The sequence below is a fragment of the Moschus berezovskii genome, chromosome 4 (assembly GCF_049115385.1).
Source record: "Moschus berezovskii isolate FMDL1 chromosome 4, NW_MosBer_1.0, whole genome shotgun sequence".
In the NCBI taxonomy this organism is placed as follows: domain Eukaryota; kingdom Metazoa; phylum Chordata; class Mammalia; order Artiodactyla; family Moschidae; genus Moschus; species Moschus berezovskii.
In genome coordinates this window covers 31,891,222-31,911,788 of record NC_142463.1, presented here as the reverse complement: position 1 = coordinate 31,911,788, position 20,567 = coordinate 31,891,222, and the positions used below count along the sequence as shown (strand labels likewise).

Genomic DNA, 20,567 nt, shown 5'->3' with positions numbered 1-20,567 from the left:
AGTTAATACATGTACACCGTTAGATTAGTGGATGGCACATAAATGATGATAATCTTTGTCTATTTACCTATCTGTGATCTGTCCCTATGTATGTATGTATCTGTCTATTAGCTATTTTCCATAGACTCACTTAGCAACTATCACTTACAGATGCTAAAAATAAATATACCTTTCTTGTCCTGTCTCCAGCTTGTGTCATATATGGTTGAGTGCACTGCCCTTTTGCCCTTGCACTGTGACTCCCTTGCTGGCAGGTTTGCGTATTGTCCCACTTACATCTCCAGGGCGACCTCCCTGAACATTATAGTTACCAGGTTGTCAGGTGGGTTGCAGCAAATTTCAAGGTGTGAAAATGGATCCCCTGACATGCCAGGGCTCTGTATCCATTCCAGACAGAAACAAGAAAGACAGCATGGTGGAAGACCTGGTGGTCCTTGTCCGAGGAGGAGCGAGTGAGTATGTCACTGCCCTGGCATACAGAGAGCTGCCAACGGCGGACCTGATGCAGGAATGGGGAGAGGCAGTGCAGTACAATCCGGACATCATCAAAGTTAAGGTACACGCACCCACCCGACCCGTCCTTTCCTCTATTCAGAAAACAGCTTCTAAAGGGTTTCCCTGGGCCAGGGTATAGAATACAGAGCTCAATAAGACATCTATCTCAAGCCCTAACCTTGAGATAGATACCTTATAGTAGAAAATATATCCAGAGTGAGCTGATTGTAATACGCTGCACAACACCAGCTGGAGACCCCTCACTCCCTCTCACTCGGGCTCCCAAGTTGCTCAAGTAAGTTAACCATTGGCTTCTAGTTCCAGGCTTCTTAAATCAATATTGTTTGCAGTTTATTGGGGAATCCCTCATTTAGTTCTTTGTTCATTTAAATATTCATTCCTGCAACCAACAAGTCATTGCTAAGTTCCTGTGATGTGATGGGAACTAAGGCACTGGAGGAAAACAGAGGAGGGTGCAAGGATGAAAAATGCAGTCTGTGCTGAACAGTAAGATACATGTATGCAGTATTGTTTTATAGGACAACATAATACATAATGGTAATCACTAATACATTTTGGGCACCTACCATGTTCATGATACTTTGCCAAGGGCTTTGGGAATGTTATTTCATCTAATTCTCACGAGCCTGCAAATTTAGTAAGCTTATCTCCATTTTATGGCTGATACAAAATCAAGGTCACAGAAGTTTCATCTGTCTGTGACTGCTCAAGAGTCCAGACCTGAAAAGTTGACCTCTTCCCTCCCCTCCAAATTTTCCTGTGGGTTTGGTAAATAGAGAATAATGATCCCAACCACCTGTCACCCAAACAATGGCAGTTTTACAACCTTAAACTAAAAAGACGTTTGCTAGAACAGTGCTGTCATACATATCAGCAGGGTTGGTCCTTGCCTGTGGGTACTTCAGCACGGCGTCCATGTCACATCTTACACTGCCCTCTTCTTGCCGTTGTCTGTACAATTATTGATGGTCCAGCATCCACCCTCCAGAGATTTACTCTTGCAGCCAAGGAGAGGAGTTAAGGGGCTGGAGCTCTGATGAGAAGCTGTGCAGTTCCCGAACTTGGCAGTTTTCCAGTGTCTTTATTTATATGTCAATTGCATGATTGCTGCAGAACAAGAATGCTGCCATTCAAACCCTTTCCTCTGCCATTTATTCAGTAGTTACACTTAGGGTTTAGCTGCTGGCAGGCATTGAGAAGGGTAAAGTGAGCCATAGCTTGCAGGCAGCTCTAGAGAAATCTGGGATGGGCTGATGACATGGTGACATTGGTTGGTATCACAAACAAGCATGGGAGAGAAGAGAGTTCATGGAAAAATAGACCCCTGGTCTTTACTTTTTACTGATATCTTACCTGAATTTTGTTTTAAACTTAGAATTAATGGATTGCTCTGGTTACCTGTCCATTTAGGTTGGAAGTGCCATCATGGGCATTGGGAATGTCCAGTATCCAGCAGCATGGGATATGATAAGGGGATGTGTGTTTTGTGTTTTTGTGAGAGAGAGAGCACGTGTTAGCATGCTAAGCATCTCAGACCTGCCACCATCCTCAGAGATGTGGCACTTTACTGATGGCACAGTGGCTTCCCAGCATGCATGTGATACCCTGGAAAGTATTGTATCTGTTATCAGTGTAGTGCTGTGAAGGGTTGTGAGGACTGAAAGGGTAGAGCTGAGACAATCAGAGATGTTTCCAGTAGTGACAGAGGTGAATTTGTTGAAGGCTTTTATGCATTTCTCCTATATATCCCTAACTTGAGTTTGAAACATCTGTTGTAGTCATAGATTCTTTCTGGCAAGAGAAAACTGTGTATGACTTCATATTATCTCAGAATAATTCTCTGCAGAATCAGCTTACCAGGTAGTTGGAGCAGCAAGTGCTTTCCAAGAGAGCAGAGACCACTTGATAAGGAATTCCTAGACAGAGTATTGGCCAAGGCTCATGTACATAAAACAGTCTTAAAGATCAATATCTGAAAACACAGTTCCTATACGAGCCGGGTAGGCAGGAAAGAAGACCAGAGAAGAGCCCATTCACATTGTTTATTGGTGAACATTAGATATAGAGACATGGCGCTTTGTTCAAAGAAGAGGGAGAGCAATCACTGGACATATATTAAGAGAACTTTGAACACAAAAGATTGAAATTATATCCAAGATAAAATAGACAAGCATACATCTAAACATAGAAGTAAATTTTATAATATATTTGCTTTGTGATTATAAGAAAATAAAGAATTTATGAACTAAAAAATAGAAGCCGAGATGTTTAGACACTAATCAGATGAAAAGGGAAATGGCTGAATGTAGGAAGCCAAAAGCACAATAGTAGAATCAAAACCTACATTGGAAACTATAAAGAACAGAATTGACACTGCAGAAAATTGAGTCAGTGATGTGGAAGGTGCTGTAAAAATGTTCCTATAATGCAGAAGCAAAAGACAAAGAGATTAAAACAATGATATAAAAGAAATATGATGGACAGAAGTGGAAATCTAAAACCCAGAGCATTCTTCCTGAGAAAGATACAGGATTAAATGTGAAGATGCATTAATCAAGCACATAATAAGGGAAACTTCCCTGAGCTGATAATGCAAAATGAACAGCTCATTGAAAAGCAGGCAAAATTACTGGAGATAAAACAATACAGAAACACAGCGTGGTGAAATTTTTTACTTTGAGGAACAAATAGATCCTACAAAAATAGAAGTTGTACTGATCTTAGAATTATTCGCAGTGCTAAATGCCTAAAGATTGTGGAGTGCCAACCATGAAGGAAAAAGCTTGTGTCCCAGTGAAATGGTCTTTAAAGGATGAAAAAATTCCCCAAGACATTCCGAGGAGCCTGGCAATAGAGGATGTCCAAATAATTCTGAACTGCAGATAAATAAGGAAAATTCTTTTTTTAGGATAAGCATCTTTCAAATATTTCATGCGACATATTTGGTGGCTCAGATGGTAAAGAATCTTCCTGCAATGCAGGACACCTGGGTTTGATCCCTGGGTTGGGAAGATCCCCTGGAGAAAGAAATGGCAACCCACTCCAGTGTTCTTACTTGGGAAGTCCAATGGACAGAGGAACCTGGCGGGCTACAGTCCATGGCAAAGAGTCAGACATGACTAAGTGACTAACAGTTTTTCATTTCATACTAAAATTTCATTTGTTACTTATCTGAAATTCAATTTTAACTCATAATACTATATTTGATTGTCAACCTTAGTCACAAAGTCTGTCATCCATGTACATATCCATTGTGCTTGGGGTGGCCAGGTTGTGGTCTGGGGTTCAGGCTGATGGAGAGTCCATGGTACAGAACATGGCATGACCAAGTGTAGAAGGGAAAATATAGTGGTGAGTGGTTCGGTGAGGCATCAGGAGAGCCTCGGTTATGCCACTGTGAAACAGCCCCAAATTTCAACGACTTAGTCCAGCAAAAGTTTACTGTTCAGTCACATACCATGTGCAAAGTGTACTGGTAAAGGGGCTTTTCTGACTATCACTGTGGGATCCGGGCAGTGGAGGTTTCACCTTGTCACATGCTCCCAGTATCATCACAGCAATGGCAAGGGAATGGGAAAATCCACCACACTCTGCTGCCAAAGCTTCAACCTGGAAGGGATGCTCCCTCTGCTTACCTCTCACAGCTCAGAAAAAGTCATGTTGCAAACCTGCCCTTAAGGATGGTTCAGGGAAAAACAATCCTGCCAAGTGCCCAGATCGAAAAGAAGCTGATCCATTTGGCAAACAGTGATAATGACCATTACACTTTACTGAAGCAATTTATTCAAAGATTCTCTAAAAGCAAGTTACTCTGACCAACAGAAGATTTAAAATGTGGATGCTGTGGTAGCATGAATCAGTAAGATATTTCAGACTTAGACTGTCAGATCTCACTTGAAATAATAAATTCTGAATTTCAAATAAGGAAACCCACAAATGTTATTAAGTGTAAGATAACACAACAACCAAATAATTTGCCACACGTGAAATCTTTCATGTGTAAGGAATGATACTGTTTATAAGAAGAATATCTCAAAGAAATAGAAAACTCTCAGAAGAACTCAGATGATAAGTAAGCAAAATTTTAACTTCTCAGAAGTAAAAATGAAAATTAAAGTAACAATACAAAGTATCTTTTGCCTATCAGATTAATGATGATTAAAAATCTTTAATACTCAACCTTATTGGGAGCAATGAGATGGAAACTTTTATATTATGAAATAGGACTATAAAATGGTACAACCCTTTAGGAAAAGAATTTAACTGTATATATAGAAGACATTAAAAATGTTTACAGTGTTTGATCCAATAACCCTAAATGCAAAAATCGACTATAGAAATCATTTTAAAAGTTGGTAAAAATGTATCTATAAAGACCCGCTTCATTTTATGCTGCTGTAGTCTCACTTTATCTGAAGTTTTGCTTTCTGAGGTTCAGTTGCTCATGATCAACCATGGTCTGAAAATATTAAATGGAAAACTCTAGAAAGAAACAATTTTTAAGTTTTTAATTGCAATCCATTCTGACTAGTGTGATGAAATCTTGCACTGTCCCACTGCATCCCCACCTGGGATCCCCAGCCATCAACACCATCTGCTCCTAACATCCAACCCCTGACATGATCATGGTTCAGTAATCCAGGACCACCCGCAGCAGATAAGCTTTCTGATGACACATCAGACACTATGTCATAATGCCTCCATCATTCACACACTTCATCTGATCACGATAGCACTTTATGATCTCATGTCATCACAAGTAGAAGAAGGGTAAGTACAGTACAGTCAGATATCCTGAGAGAGCACATTCACATGACTTTTATTACGTGTATTGTTATAATTGTTCTATTTTATTATCAGTTTCCATTGTTAATCTCTTATCATGCTTAATTCATAAATTAATCATAGTATATGGGTATAGGAAAAAACATAGTATATGTTGAGTTTGGTACTCTTCATGGTTTTGGGCAATCATCAAGGGTCTTGGAATGTATCCTGACTGATAAGGGAGGACAATCATATTTGTAGTAGCAAAAGAAAAAATAAAAGTGGAAACAACCTAAAGATTCAATAACCGAGTATAGCTGAATACACTGTAGTTCACCAATACAACAGGATACCCTGTAGTCAGGAAAATCATTTTACCAAGGATTATTGAATGGCATAGGAAAATGTTCATAATATGATATTAAGTGAAAAAAGTGGAATGTAAACATGTGCTTTTCTTATGCCATCAATTTGGTATAAGTATCTGTCCATCTACCCTTCCAAAAATATATTCTGAAAGGGCACAAACCACAATGGTAACAATTCATATCTTCCGCTGCTTACTGAGTGTTACTCTGATAAATGTCTTTAAGTTTTCTGTGCCTCAGCTTTGCTGTCTATAAAATGGGGATACAGACGTCTACCTGACTCCTAAGATTGTTGTGAAGATTAAGTTAGATCACATACGTTTTTCGTTCGACAGCTAGTGATTGCTAGCTATGGCAATAATCAAGAATGCCAACCACCAGGGTCCATCATAGGGAACTGCATGGAGTTTTATAGACCGCACCTGCCTGGCATGCTGCAGTTAAGGGGGTTGCAAAGAGTTGGACATAGCGACTGAACAACTACCACCATCTCTGTGCAGCAATATAATCAACAGTTTTCACAAGTGCAGGGGTGCTAAGGAACCAGTGATCTATGTGAGTAGTTAGGATTGGGTGTCTGGGGGAGAGATGTGGAAGAAAGAGGGCGGAAGGGAGGAAAGAAGAAGAGGACAAAAGAGAAAAAGACAGGAAAAAGGAACCAGCAAACCAAAAAAAGACAAGTGCGCCACACGGAGTTAAAAAGGAAACTGTGGAGGGCATCTTGAGGAATTGCTGCCAAGTTCCAAGGCAAACTGTCCTGGAGAACCCTGGGATAGAGGTTGGAAAGGAGAATAATCACCACTTTTATCACCAGTTTTTGTGAAAGTAGAAGAAGCACAGATTTGGGATTAGAATCCTGGCAGCCTTTTTCAATGAGTTCTTCAACTTAACCTCACCTGAAATGGCGCTGGTAATTGCTCCCGCGCAAGAATGAAGGAGGATCAGAGTACAGCCCCTGGCACACAGTATACGTGGAAGGTTTATTCTAGTTCTGCCACTGACTATTCCCTGGAGCGTATCTCAGAACTAGTAGGAAAATGCCTGGTAGGTTAAAAGCAGGTTAAAGGCAGCCTTTCGAGGTGCTCTGGCAGGGAGAGCAGGCTGTTGGAGGAGCTCATTGTGGGTGTACAGCAACCCCCTATGTATCCCCGCCTACCCACCATGTGTGGCCAGAAGCTGGACCATTCTGCAAACAGCCTCTGGATCAATTCATTGACTACAAAACGGCGAGACAATGGGGCCACCAAGGGGCCTTGCTTTGCCCACTGGAGTGAAGGTCAGCATCAGATGCATTAAGAAATGGAAGCAATTTTCTTCCCACTGGAGGCTTCTATTAGGCATGATTGCCTGTGTTTAGATGGACCCTAAACTCTCCAGGGCCGAATTAGGGCAGGATCACAAACAAAATCTGGCAAGGAACCTGACCCTGGAGCTGAAACTCTGAGCCAAGAGGCTCTGAACAAATTTAACTACCTCTTTGGACTTTGCCTCCATCTTTTCCAAGGCCACAAACACCCCCACATCCATCTGTGGCCTCCTGCTCTCAGACACTGCCATGCCCACTGAGAGCATCTTTCTCTCTGCTTGCCACACCCTGGCTTCCATGCCAGCTGCTGTTACCCGAACAAGGCCTCCCATTCCCTTTTCTTCCTTATACCCACTCTTGTTAGCTGCACTCACTGAGCTTGGGGCCGAACCCTCAAGACACAGCTGAGCAGTATATAGGTCTGATCGTCAGGAGCTTACAGTCTACTTAGAGATGAAGGAAAAGGGACTTCTGCCCAAAACATTGACCACGAGGGAGAAAAGAGGTAGAATTTGCATTGGATGAGTAGTGTAGACAATATGCTGAGCGTTTCATAGTAGGAAGGTGTTCTGGAAGCTTCAGAGCTCAGGGGAAGTTTCCCTAATGGTGGCTCTTGCATGACATGAAGGATTTTCACAGGTTTGGAGTGGGGGTATTGCTGGAACAGGGCTCCTATAATACTTCCAGAGAGCGGCTTGCAAATCACCTCCCCTCTCCCACCAAAGAGAGGTTAACCAGCTGCTCCTCTCCACCCTGGTTGCTGTCCTGCAATTGGAGAAGGAAATTGCACCCCACTCCAGTATTCCTGCCTGGAGAATCCCATGGACGGAGGAGCCTGGCAGGCTGCAGTCCATGGGGTTGCAAAGAGTCAGACACGACTGAGTAACTTCCTTTTCCTCTCTACCCATTACAAGTTACCACTGCTACCTGTAACCACTGTTCTGTAAGTGTATCCATTAGTACAACTGTCTGTATCTCTAGAGTCTGAGTTCTGGGGGAATGAAGTGGGGATTTTATCTTATTCCTTGCTATGCTTCATGCCTGGCACTTGGAAGGTATTCAGCAAATGTTTGTTGACCTGAATTTGAATGAGCTTGTTTGTGGCTATTGGGTGGGATGGGAAAGAGAAAGGATGGGGTGTCCATCTACGTGCTGTATCGTCCCTCCAGTTCCATACGAATCCACTGTGATCTGCATGCACCAAACCTGCCCACTCCTGTGGAGCCTTACTTTGGGCTTTTGTTACTATATGACCAATGTATTCTGTTGAAATCAATGCCTTTGCTCCTTTCCCAGGTAATGCCTCTGTACGAACTGGTGACAGCCACTGACTTCGCCTATTCCAGCACAGTGAAGCAGAACATGAAGAAGGCCCTGGAGGAGTTCCAGAAGGAAGTCAGCTCCTGCCAGTGTGCTCCCTGCCAGGGGAACGGAGTCCCTGTCCTGAAAGGTACCGTTTCCAGTGTCATCTGTGGAAGCTACCATCTAGATGGGCTGGTTCTGGGGCCAGATCACGTTGTCAGATCCACACACCCTCCAGAGGTGTGTTTCTAGGTCAAGGTTTGATGTGTATCTCCAGGGGAGTTTCTAGGTCATTCACCGGTCCTCTGTCTCAAGCCCCAGGGACTGTCATAAATCTCCCTTCTTTGTCTCGGAGGAAAAATATATGAGCCCCTGGCCATTTGGAACCTTTTAAAGCTGAGCTTCTCCACCCTGGTTGGGCATTAGAACCACTGGGGATCTTTAGAACTACTGACACTAGGGCCCCAAATGTGATCATCACGTGAAACTCTAGGGAAGAAACCCTCATCAGGATGGTTAAACCCTCTCCTCTTCTGGTAGTCCTAATTTGCGGCTGGGGTGTGACTCGCCATTGCTAAAGTCCCCACCTTCCTGGAGCACAGTGAGGTGGGGTTGGACTAAGGAGGCACCTGTACTCAGGTGGCACTGATGGCAAGGTGCACGATGCTCCTGTCAAGGTGCATGTGAGAATCACCTGGGCAGCTTTTCACAAACACAAAGCCCTGGGCCTTAGCCCAAAACAGTTAAAGCAAATCACTGGGATTAGCCTTTTAAAAAGCCTACCAGATCATTCAGTGTACAGTGAGAGTTGGGCAGCTGTTCCACAGCTGAATTTACTGGCAGACAGAATCCATGATTTTGCTGAGCTTTTAGACTAGCAGGAGAGCTAGACTTGACCCAAAGGTTGCATTGAAATGTACCAGTGTTAGGACCAGGAAGTCAGAATGCAGGCAGCTAGAATAGGCTACTTGGGCTGTCAGGATACCTAGGTTCTAGCCACAAGGGAAAGCATTAAACTGAAGGCAGGGATGGGCTGAGATGCTATGGCCTGTAACAGGGAGTGGGGAGGGACTCTGGGACTCTGTCCTGGTCAGACAAAAGGCCCTCCCTGGGCCGAGCAGGGAAACCCCTCCTGCATATCCTGACCAATACATGGTGAGAAAATTAGAGGCTGGAGAGGTGGTAGCATGGATGGGCCATGAGAATTTCATTGCTAACTTGAGGGTCACATCTGGGGTCACCGCAGTGGGCAGAGCAAACATGGGCAGGGCTGGGGCCTGGGCCTGGGGTCTTCTGCTCTTGTTTTGATGGGCTGAGGAAGGGCCTGGTCCAGCATAATACTGAAACAGTGTGCCAAGAGGACCTGGGTGCAGCCCAAGGTAGCATGAGACGTCCAAGAGTAGTGAGTTCCCCATCACTAGAGGTGTTCAAGCAGAGACTAGGAAATTACATGATGTGAAATTGAGCACCAATGACCACTGGACCCAATGACCTCAGTAATGTGTCTTCTGACCCCCAAAATCCATAAGTCTAAGTCAAAGGTCAGCTAATGGGTAATTTTTCTCGGTAGCTCTACATCATTTTCTGTGGTGGAATAAACACCCTTTCATAAGCAAAGGACCTTCAAGAAAGGAGTGGGTATTCTTGGCACCGAACCGTCTTGTTTCAAACCATTCAGTTAAACGTTTGTCCTATTTTAACCAAATGGAAAAGCTGTGAAGTGGAGGGAGGGTTGAACCCCAGGAGCTCTTTGTTTCACAAGGTGTGATTCACGTTTTCTCTGCATTGTCTTCTCAGGAACACGCTGTGACTGCATCTGTCCTGCTGGATTCCAAGGCTCGGCCTGTGAGGTCACGCATCGGAAGAGTAAGGAGTCTGTGAGAATGGGATGGGAAAGGGAAGTCCAGAAAATAATTCAAGAATAAGAGCAAAGTCAGGGCATGGGCTAGGGAACTGGACACTATGAAACTTGAGATCCATCTTTTTTTTAAAGCTTTGTTTATTGTTTTGGCTGTGCTAGGTCTTCACTGATGTGAGTGCAAGCTTTCTCTAGTTGCAAGGAGCTGGGCTTATTCTTCATTGTGGTGTGCAGGCTTCTCATTGTGATGGCTTCTTTTCTTGTGGAACATGGGCTCTAGCAAATAGTGGGCTTCAGCAGTTGCAACATCCAGGCTAAGTAGTTGCAGCACTTGGGCTCTAGAACTCGGGCTCAGTAGTTGTGGCCCCTGGACTTAGTTGCCTTGCTGCATGTGGGATCTTATTGGACCGACCAAAGCTTGAACCCATGTCCCCTGCATTGGCAGGTGGATTCTTCATCACTGGACCCCCAGGGAAGTCCTTGAGATCCATCTTGACTCCTGATTTTATATTTTCACAACTGAGAGTACTCCATGTTACAAGACTGCTAATGCATGGCAGCTGCAAGTCATCTCTTCAAATCTTTCTGGAATGTTTATCTTTTTTTTTTTTCTTATATAGCGAACTCCTATTCAACCCTCAAAATCCAACACAGATGCCCTTTCTTCTGGAAAAATTATTCTAACCCAAGTAGAATTAATTTCTACTGTGGGATCCCATAGGACTTTGAACATGTGTTTATTATAGCTCTCAGCACATTCTATTTTGGGTTGTGTGTGTCTCCTTCCTCTGTCTGTGAGTAGGGATCATGTCCCGTTTGTATCTCTGAGGCAGGTTCCCACACAGTTACTGCTGTTGAATTAACAACTGAAAGACCGGATTACCATTCTTTAGCCATTTATTATCTAAGAATTCTTAACACCGCCTATCCTCCACCCCTGCCCCTTTCTTTTCCTTTCTGTGACTTTTTGGTGATGCCATTGAAAAAGGAAATGGCATATCCAATAAAAACACCAAGTTCAGTTCAGTTCAGTCGCTCAGTCATGTCCGACTCTTTGCAACCCCATGAATGACAGCATGCCAGACCTCCCTGTCCATCACCAACTCCCGGAGTTCACTCAAACTCATGTCCATCGAGTCGGTGATGCCATCCAGCCATCTCATTCTCGGTCGTCCCCTTCTCCTCCCTCCCCCAACCTTTCCCAGCATCAGAGTCTTTTCCAGTGAGTCAACTCTTCGCATGAGGTGGTCAAAGTATTGGAGTTTCAGCTTCAGCATCAGTCCTTCCAATGAATACCCAGGACTGATCTCCTTTAGAATGGACTGGTTGGATCTCCTTGCAGTCCAAGGGACTCTCAAGAGTCTTCTCCAACACCACAGTTCAAAAGCATCAATTCTTCAGCACTCAGCTTTCTTCGGAGTCCAACTCTCACATCCATACATGACCACTGGAAAAACCATACCCTTGACTAGACGGACTTTGGTTGGCAAAGTAATGTCTCTGCTTCTCACACCAAACATGTATTAAGTTCTCCACTAGGAAGATCTCCTGGAAGAGGAAATGGCAGCACACTCTAGTATTCTTGCCTAGTCCACAGGGTCGCTAAGAGTCGGATATGACAGAGCAACTGATCATACATACACACACCATTTGGTAGCAGACAACTTGGTGAGGGCTTTGACTCAGCATAGATTCAAATTCCATCTCATCATTTAATAGCAAATTACTTGACCTCTTTGTGCCTTGATTTCCTCATTTTTAAAATGGAGATGATGATATTAACACATCATTGACCAGAGATGTATTGGGTTGACCACAAAGTTCTTTCACATTTTTCTGTAAGAACATATGGAACAATCTGAACAAACTTTTTGGTCAACCCAATATTAATGCTTCTCTGATGGCTCAATGGTAAAGAATCTGCCTGCAGTGCAGGAGACACAAGAAACATGGGTTTAATCCCTGGGTGAGCAGTTCCCCTGAAGGAGGAAATGGCAACCTACTCCAGTATTCTTGCCTGGATAATCCCTTGGACAGAGGAGCCTGGTAGGCTACAGTCCACCGGGTCAGACATGACTGAACGGTTGAGCACGCATGCGTGTACATATATACAATATTAATGCCACATGTGTTAGTTTCTGCAAAAATCCCCTGGTCAATAATGTGTTAACTACCTCAAAGAGTCGTGTTGAGTCTCTCTTGAGACATAAAAAGCACTTGGAAGGATGCCTAACCCATAGAAAGAGCAAAATAAATATTTGTTTTAGAGCAAAGTATATAGTTAATTTTTATTTCATGTATATTAAATCCTTTCATCCTCTCAATAACCTCATGAAGTAGATACTGCCAATACCCCCATTTTATAATGAAGAATCTGAGGTTCAGTGGGTGCCTAACTAACTTGCCCACATAGTAGATATAGGGACCCCGTTTCAGGTCCAGTGAGCCTATCTCTGTTGCCTTTGCTCTTGGTGCCTGCCCTGTCCTCCTCCCCAGTAAAGGGTTCAGGGGTTTCTTCACCCCCTCTCCTGCTATATCTCAACCAGATATGTGATCCGTCCAGTAAGAGTGTAATGACAAAAATCACAGGATTCCCACTGGTTGGAGGAGACCTTGGAAATCTCCTTCTCCTGGTATCTCATGTTACCAATGGTGAGGCCCACAGATATTAAACAATGTACCCAGAACTACACTGCAAGCTAGAGGCTCAGCCATGTGCATATCCATCATGGTGAATGTGATTGACTATTTTCCAGTCTTATTAACAACCAGAAATCCTAAAGGGAAAGGCAAATATCAGGGAGGGGTGAGCACAGTGTTATCACTTTATTTAAAGCACATAACGACCACTGTGGATAACGGAGCTCCCATTTGATACGCTGAGAAGTTAACTATCTAGCATTGTATACCTTGGAAGTGTCTAAGCTGCTGCTGCTGCTAAGTCATTTCAGTCGTGTCCGACTCTGTGTGACCCCATAGACGGTAGCCCACCAAGCTCCCCATCCCTGGGATTCCCCAGGCAAGAACACTGGAGTGGGTTGCCATTTCCTTCTCCAATGGATGAAAGTGAAAGTGAAGTTGCTCAGTCGTGTCCGACCCCTAGCGACCCCATGAACTGCAGCCTACCAGGCTCCTCTGTCCATGGGAGTTTCCAGGCAAGAGCACTAGAGTGGGTTGCCATTTCCTTATCCAGTGTCTGAGCTAGAAACCATTTATTCCACTAATATAGACTCAGGGATTCCTATGTGCCAGTTTAGGTGCTGGAGTTCATTCAGTGGTGGGAAAATCAGATATAATTCCTCTCACCATGGAGATTGCTTTTTAGAAAGACCAACATCATTTGAATCGTCTGTTTCGACTGTAAGTGCTGCAAAATGCTCTGAGAGCTTAAAATATGAAATATTGGTGGGGAGCTAGGAATCAGGAAAGGTTTCTCTGCAGAAATAACACTTAAACTGAGATCTGAAGGATGAATAGGATTGACTAGAGGAACAGAGGAGAGAAGGGTATTTGGGGCCAGGAGAACAGCATGTGCAAAGGCCCTGTGGTTAAAAGGAGCATAGTGAGTCAGTGGCGCGAAAGAAGGACAGTGGACTGGAGTGGGGTGATCAGAGATTCAGATTCTCAGTGCCCTAGGGTTTATATACCTCACCCCTCCTGTAGGGCACTAATGTATAATAAAGCCTAATTAACATTCATTGACCTTCTTTCTTATAGATGTCCCCATCGATGGGAAGTGGAATTGCTGGTCAAACTGGTCTCCGTGTTCTGGAGGACATAAAACAAGACAAAGGCAGTGCACCAATCCACCTCCTGGAAATGGGGGCAACCCCTGCTTGGGCCTTGCTTCAGAAACACTTAACTGTTAAGGAAGGGAAAGCATTTAGCAGGTGAGGCTCCTGTGGGCTGCACACAGCATAAGAGCTGAGCCCTTAGAAATCAAGCCAGCTCAGCCCCACGCCTGCTCCCATCTGGAGCTGGCCCACGGGTGGAGGGCTGTGCCATTCAGAATGTTTAAAATAAAGATATTATTTGTCAAGTGCACATCAATTTGAACAAATAGTAAGTTAAACAGTAATTAGGGTCTCCTGAAGGGCTTAACCATCCTGATAATCTTCACTTTGCTCATCTCAGCAATTTCATTTTACTCACATATACTGCCAGCCGGGATTGTGTTCGAAGTTGTCTACGTGAAAGTCCTACTATCCACCAGTGACCTGCACAGGGTAGGTTCCCAATGATGGATCCTTGAATGGATATTAAACTGTTTCTATCCTGAGGACATACTGTCTCATTCATCATGTCAGCTGGCAATTCAGGTTTATTGAATGATTAGTATGTGCCAGCCATGGTGCTCAGTGCATTTATGCATTCATTCCATCCTCAAGACCACCTTATAAGGTGGATACTTTATTAGCCCTATTAAACAGCACGACAGGGAAGGAAATAGCAACCCACTCCAGTGTTCTGGCCTGGAAAATCCCGTGGACAGAGGAGCCTGGTGGGCTACAGTCCATGGGGACGCTAAGAGTCGGACACGACTGAAGCGACTTAGCAGCAGCAGCAGCAAACAGCACGAGAGCCGGCTGAGAAGAGTTCGGTTACTTACTTGTCCAAGGTTATACAGTTAGGGAGTGGGGGAGCTGGACTGCAAACCTGGGCACTCAGGCTCCAGAGGTTTAAACTCTTAACTGTGATGTTCCCCTCCTCTCCATATTGGACATTGGATTAACAAAGAATTTTTTATGAAATGTAGAAGAAGGTGCTGTGTGTGTGTGAGTGACTGACAAACCCCCACCCACTGCATCCCGAAGAGCATGGATCCAGGTTCCTCAGCTCTTTTTGATGCTGAGCCCAGGAAGTGTGTGTTTGTTCTGGGGCAGAGCTGAGTTGTTGTGGCATGAGTGGGTACCCAGAGAAGATGCTGAACAAGAGGCAAGAACAAGGGAAATTCAGAGACAGTTTAAGAAGAAAGGAAAAAAGCGAGGTTGTGGTGGTTGGAAGAGGAGACACATCAGGAGATGCTCAAGCTGATGGCCGTGGAGTGATGGGCAGTGTAAACCTTCTGTACCTCTGTGCGCTGTAGTCTGCTCACTCATGCTTTTGTGACAGTCTCACTTGGGAAGGGAAGGACTTAAAGATGAGAATAAGGGCACAGTTGATCTTTAGGTTACTAAGCACCAAAATATTTTTATTTTTTAGACTGAGTCAAGTGATCATTTAAGCTTTGTTGTTCTCTTTCATTCCAACTCATCAGAACATCCATTAATATTTTCTTTGTCTCAGGCACTTCCTATTGGATTGCATAACATCATGTGAATTTGTTGAAGTCAAATGGGTGGGGGAAAAAACCAGTTGATTGAAGGTGAATAGGTTCATCCTATGTATTTGCAACCGATTTGTTTTCAGCCACATGATCTGCTGTAAATTTGCCGCTGGGCTAGGTACTTGGACCCAAGACCATAACATGTCCATGACACCAAAGCACAGGTCCCCAATACCCATCAATCATGCCGCCTAGCTCTCTGGGATTGAGTCAGTAGAACAATGTAGAAGCCGATCCTTTACTGCTCGGGGCTTGCTGCAGCAAGCATGTCCATTCTGTCTGTCTGCCTTCTGCATCCTCCTGTCCCCTGCAATTGAACTGACGGGTCCAGGCCCTTGTTTGGCTTAATGTTATTGCTTTGCCGTCTGCTGTTATTTCAACAGGCTAATCCAATAATGTTTTATCTCTTTCATTATACCGAGGCTGTATAATTTTCTTGTGTTATAATCTATCTTCTTTTAAGATTCCCCAGAGATGGGGAAGAGAGGTTCTGTCTTGGGTTGATGGCAGGCTCCCATGAAGCTGATACAGGCACGTGGAAGGCAGCACTGCCAAATTAAATTCTGAATCTCAATCACAGCCACCGCTTCTAATGGGAAATTTGAGTTGATTATGGAGATGACAGCGCAGGTTCACGTTTATTGCATTTAGCAGAAATTGTTTATCCTATTAAATACAGTCTTGAAGGAGAGACAATTGAATTGTCGAGCACCGGTGAATACCCGGGTGACGCCCAGGCACAGCTAAACTGTGTAATAATTATATTCTTATTTGTGGGCTGAACTTCCCCTCGTGGCTCTTTTTGCAAACAAATGCATTTAGGAGGAGGCTGAAACAGAATGTAAGAATTAAACAAAATAAATGCAGACTGTGTTTTTGGAAAACCTTGGCAACTGTAGCTCACACCAGCATCCCCGTGAAGGAGCTGCAGCATCCGTGGGGCCCGGGGCCAGGCACTGTGTACCCTGGCAGTGGTCCTGGATGCTTGATCACAGCCCAGGATACCTGGGGGTGGGTGGGTTTTATATCTCAGAGTGTGAATCTCTGAAATGCTGGGGGCTCGGCCATGTGCTTGATGTCAAGACAGGGAGTTCTGTGTCTATACTTCTTCTGTGACTTTGGGGTAATAATATAACTTCTGTGGGAATAATAAGTATTATAATTATTTTCACAGTAGTAGTAATAATAATAGCTGCCAATTATAGAGCACTTTGAAATCTTTTAACCTGCATCATCTCGTTTAATCTTTATTTGAATTTGATGGGGTAGATATTAATACAGTCAGCAGGTGACATGTAGGGAAAGCTTCAAAGGGAAACATGATCCTTACCACTGACAGGCTGACTATGAAAATCGACATAGATACTGAGGCCAGGAGAAGAGCATCTGCTGGCGGAGAATCCAGAGGAAAACGGCATCTTTGTTTTAAAGGAGAGGGCTCTGGTCTGCTCCGGAGCACTTATACAAAAATCCCACTGGAAAGAGTGGGGCTGGAGCAGAAAGCCCTCAGGACATGTGGCCAGGTCTCCCGGGGGACCTTTGTAATTAGCATCTTGTTGGACATATTTTGTTTTACAGGTTGAAGATGTCCTTAATGACAGCTGTCTATTTGCCAGCGTTTCCAGGCTCTGCAGATACTGTGTTATAGTTTGTTTGCTGTCTCCTATTCTTTCTGAAATATCATGTCCCTGAAGCGGAGACAGTGTCTATGTACTACACTCACGTGTCCCAAGTACCCAGTACAGGGCCTGGCATGACAGGCAACAGTAAATCATTGTTGCATGAATTAATGAAAAGGGATGTGAGTGGGGCCAAGGGCAGAACCATCCCAGGCCAGACAGACTCTTTAGTGGATCGGTGGTACATGATGGTGACATCATAAAACTGGGGTACAGCAACCATGAGGCAGTGGCAACCATACAGCACTGACAGGGAGGTGCATCCAGTCAGCTTGGTGGACAGCAGTAGAGAAGAAGAGTGAAACAAAAGAGGCAGGAAAATTGTTGCTGTCAGGTAAGGCTGAAAGTACCGTCCTTGTTAGGGGACTTCGGGACACATACTGGGGACCACCAGAAATCTCCAGGAAAACTTTACAGAGGAAGAGAGCTGAAAACTGGCATCATTGGTAAGGTAAACCCAAGAAGCACATATAAATATTGAGGAAGAAACCAAAACTCAAGAGGGTTAGAAAGCCTGCCCAGTGTGCAGCAGAGGTAGGAGATGAATAAAGAAAAACTTAGGAAACAAATCTTCCAACATCCTGTCTTCACCTCATTTTCTCCTTTGGGGATTAGTTTTAAACCTGGAATGGCCACCCAAACCCTAACAGCAGCACATGGAACAGGACACTTTACACCTTTGAGAATCCCTGTTTATTGGATGCTGTCATGAAATCAGATGTTTCTATTTGGTGTCTTCCTCTTTGAGTTGTCTTTCTGGAATGTGAATTCCAACACTGAGGGATGAGGGATTCAGAAACTCAAGGGTGAGTTTGCTGTGATTCCTTAGCGGGGGGTTGGGGGGGCACCACGACCTCTTGGGCAGAGCTGGAAACAGGTGAACAGAGGCGGAGTGAGGCTGTGCTGAGACGTGTGCCCTGGTGCCACACTGCTGCTTTTGTATCCTTGCCTGGCTCTGTGATTTCCTAGCTCTGTGGCCTTATACACGTTCCGTGCCCCTCTGTGCCTCGTTTGCTTATCTAGACGATGGAGATAGTCACAGCAATGTCCTCCTAGGGTTCGGAAGGATGTGAATTAACCATACTCAGGAGAGTACTTGGGACAGTCAGCACTCCATAGTATCCTTGACATCACTGCTTCTGGGGGTTTTCAAAACATCAGCAAAAACTATGGTTTGTGTGTTTGGTTTTTTTTAAAAAAAAGTCATTTCAGACTGCTTTAAACTGGTTTAGTACATTTCAGTACTAAACCCACTATAACACACAAGAACAGGAAAGACATAAAATAGCTTAGCTCCTAGGAGATATCTTAATAAAGGACATGGAAGGCTTTTATATCCCAAGTTCTGGGTTATTAAGGGAAAATGTAACAGCATAATAACTAATATTTGCAGAGGGCATTACCAGTTACAAAGAACTTTCACATACCTAATCCAGCTTAATCCTCTCAATGCCTGCAAGAGGAAGGATTTATTATCTGCCTTTGACAGGTGATGAGACAGAGCCTCGGAGAGTCTGAGTGATTTGCCCAAGACCACACAGCTTGAAAGTGGTGGAACTGCCTCAGTCCATGGGTGGCTGCCGCAGGGCTCCCCAACTTGCTGCAGATCCAGTTTCATTGTAGGGTAGGTGCCTACCCGCCTGCCCACTTTCAAAGGAGAGAGAGAGGCCCCTCATCTGGCATTTCTCCACTAGAGAAGCAGAGTCATTTATTAATAGAAGACTCTGGGGCAGACAGACAGAGGGGCTCAGACCCCACGCCACCATATCCTAGCTGAGAAGCCTGGATGGTTCCCTTATGCCCTCTATGCCTGTGTCCTCATCAGAATATAGAGTCAGTAATCCCCAAGGCACAGGCGTGAGGTTTGAATAACATCGCTCATGCAAAGGGACTGCTCTCACCCCAGAGTGCTTGGTCCACAGCAGTGCGCAACTGCCTTCCCCTGCGTGGTTGCAAAACCAACCCTGTCTGACATCTGCCCGTTTGCTCTCTGCCGAGCGGCTCTCCCTGGTTGAGCGTGGAGATTGCATTTTACAGAATGGAAGAAGAGAGGAAATGGGACTTGCTTTTACAGCAGGGAATTCTTGGAGGACTGTCAAAGGAAAGCAAGTGGCTGGTCTGACATTCACCTCTGTGCAGGAGGCTGCATCGGAGCCTGGACACTCCCATTATTGGAGGCTGTGGCCCGCAGTTATCTCGTGTCTACACCTTGTAACCCCAGGTGCTCCTTCATCCATCACTGGCCATTGTCTGGTACCCATTCCTCCTTCCTCCACCACCTCCCGCCAAAGGGGCCGCCTTGTTAATAAGCCAGTTTGTTCAGATCCTGAAAACTATCTGATTCTGGTCCCTTTTATCCCAAACACCATCCATCCATCAACTGCCTGCTCCACATGCTTGGTTAGGAAAATGGGAATGGGGGTGAGGGAGAGAGACAAATAATAGAAAACTTCTTAGCTGCTATCTCTAAAGAAATAGAATGGATAAATAGATCCGTCAGACATGTATCATGGCATCGGACAGAAAAGTCCATTTGTGAAAAACAGGATGGGAGGATTTATCTCACATTTTAAGCTGTTAATATAGGAGGGAAACATATTTTCCTTTATCTCTCCCAGAGGAGGGGGAGTCCCTAAGCTACGAGCACACAATTTTTAATTCAGTTTGATGGTTTTCCCTTCACTCAGGTGGAAAAGGTGAGAGTCTCTCTTAAATGTATGGTGTGGGCTCCCCTCTGATGTGCCAGGAAGGTTGTAAGACCTGAGAGCCCTATGTAAACGTCTTCCACAGGGTTGTCTCTCACCAGTTCCTACATGCTATGTGCAGAGGCTGTTTCAGAGCCTTTACCTCTAGCACGGAGGGACCAGAGGGAGAATAGCATCCTAGTTTTTACTGGGAAGCTCCTAGGTGTTCAAGAGCTATGCTAGATACTGGGGCTTCAAAAGTGAATCTCAGTCCCCATCTGCCCTGCGAGGTGTCACTGTGTAACTTGGCTACAGGGATAGGGTTGGAAAGTTCTGGAATCCAGAGCTATGTGAGGGAGTAGGATCTGATGAAGTGTAGGGGAGCAGAAGAGGCCAGGGTTGGCTTTCTGGGTAAGCGGACAGCTAATTCTTACCCTGCAGAGTGCTGGTTAAGAGTTGGGAGAAGGTGGGGGCCAGTAGGCAGCAGTGCTTCTCAGGCAGTATGTTCAAAAACCTGGAGGGGACACAAAGCCTATATAGGGGGTTAAATTGGAAATACTAGGTTGGCCAAAAAGTTTGTTCAGCACTTTCCATAAGCTGTTATGGAGAAGGATGAACAAACTTTTTGGCCAATTCAGTAGTTCATTCAGACAACAAATATTTATTTAGTCCCCTCCTAAGGAGAAATACTATTCTAGACACTGGGGATCCAGCCATGAAAAAGCTTTCATATTAATGGGGGGAGGCACACCAAGAAAAAT

General features: G+C 44.5%; 1 protein-coding gene across 1 annotated transcript in view; it reads left to right on the top strand.

Moving 5' to 3' along the window:
- Window positions 1–13,986, top strand: part of C8B (complement C8 beta chain) — a 44,508-nt gene extending 30,522 nt beyond the window's left edge. The window contains exons 9-12 of the mRNA XM_055403465.2: window positions 393–556; window positions 8,254–8,407; window positions 10,057–10,125; window positions 13,835–13,986. Of these exons, the coding sequence (XP_055259440.2) occupies window positions 393–556; window positions 8,254–8,407; window positions 10,057–10,125; window positions 13,835–13,986 (539 nt within the window). The remainder of the gene's footprint in view (window positions 1–392; window positions 557–8,253; window positions 8,408–10,056; window positions 10,126–13,834) is intronic.
- Window positions 13,987–20,567: the final 6,581 nt, after the last annotated feature.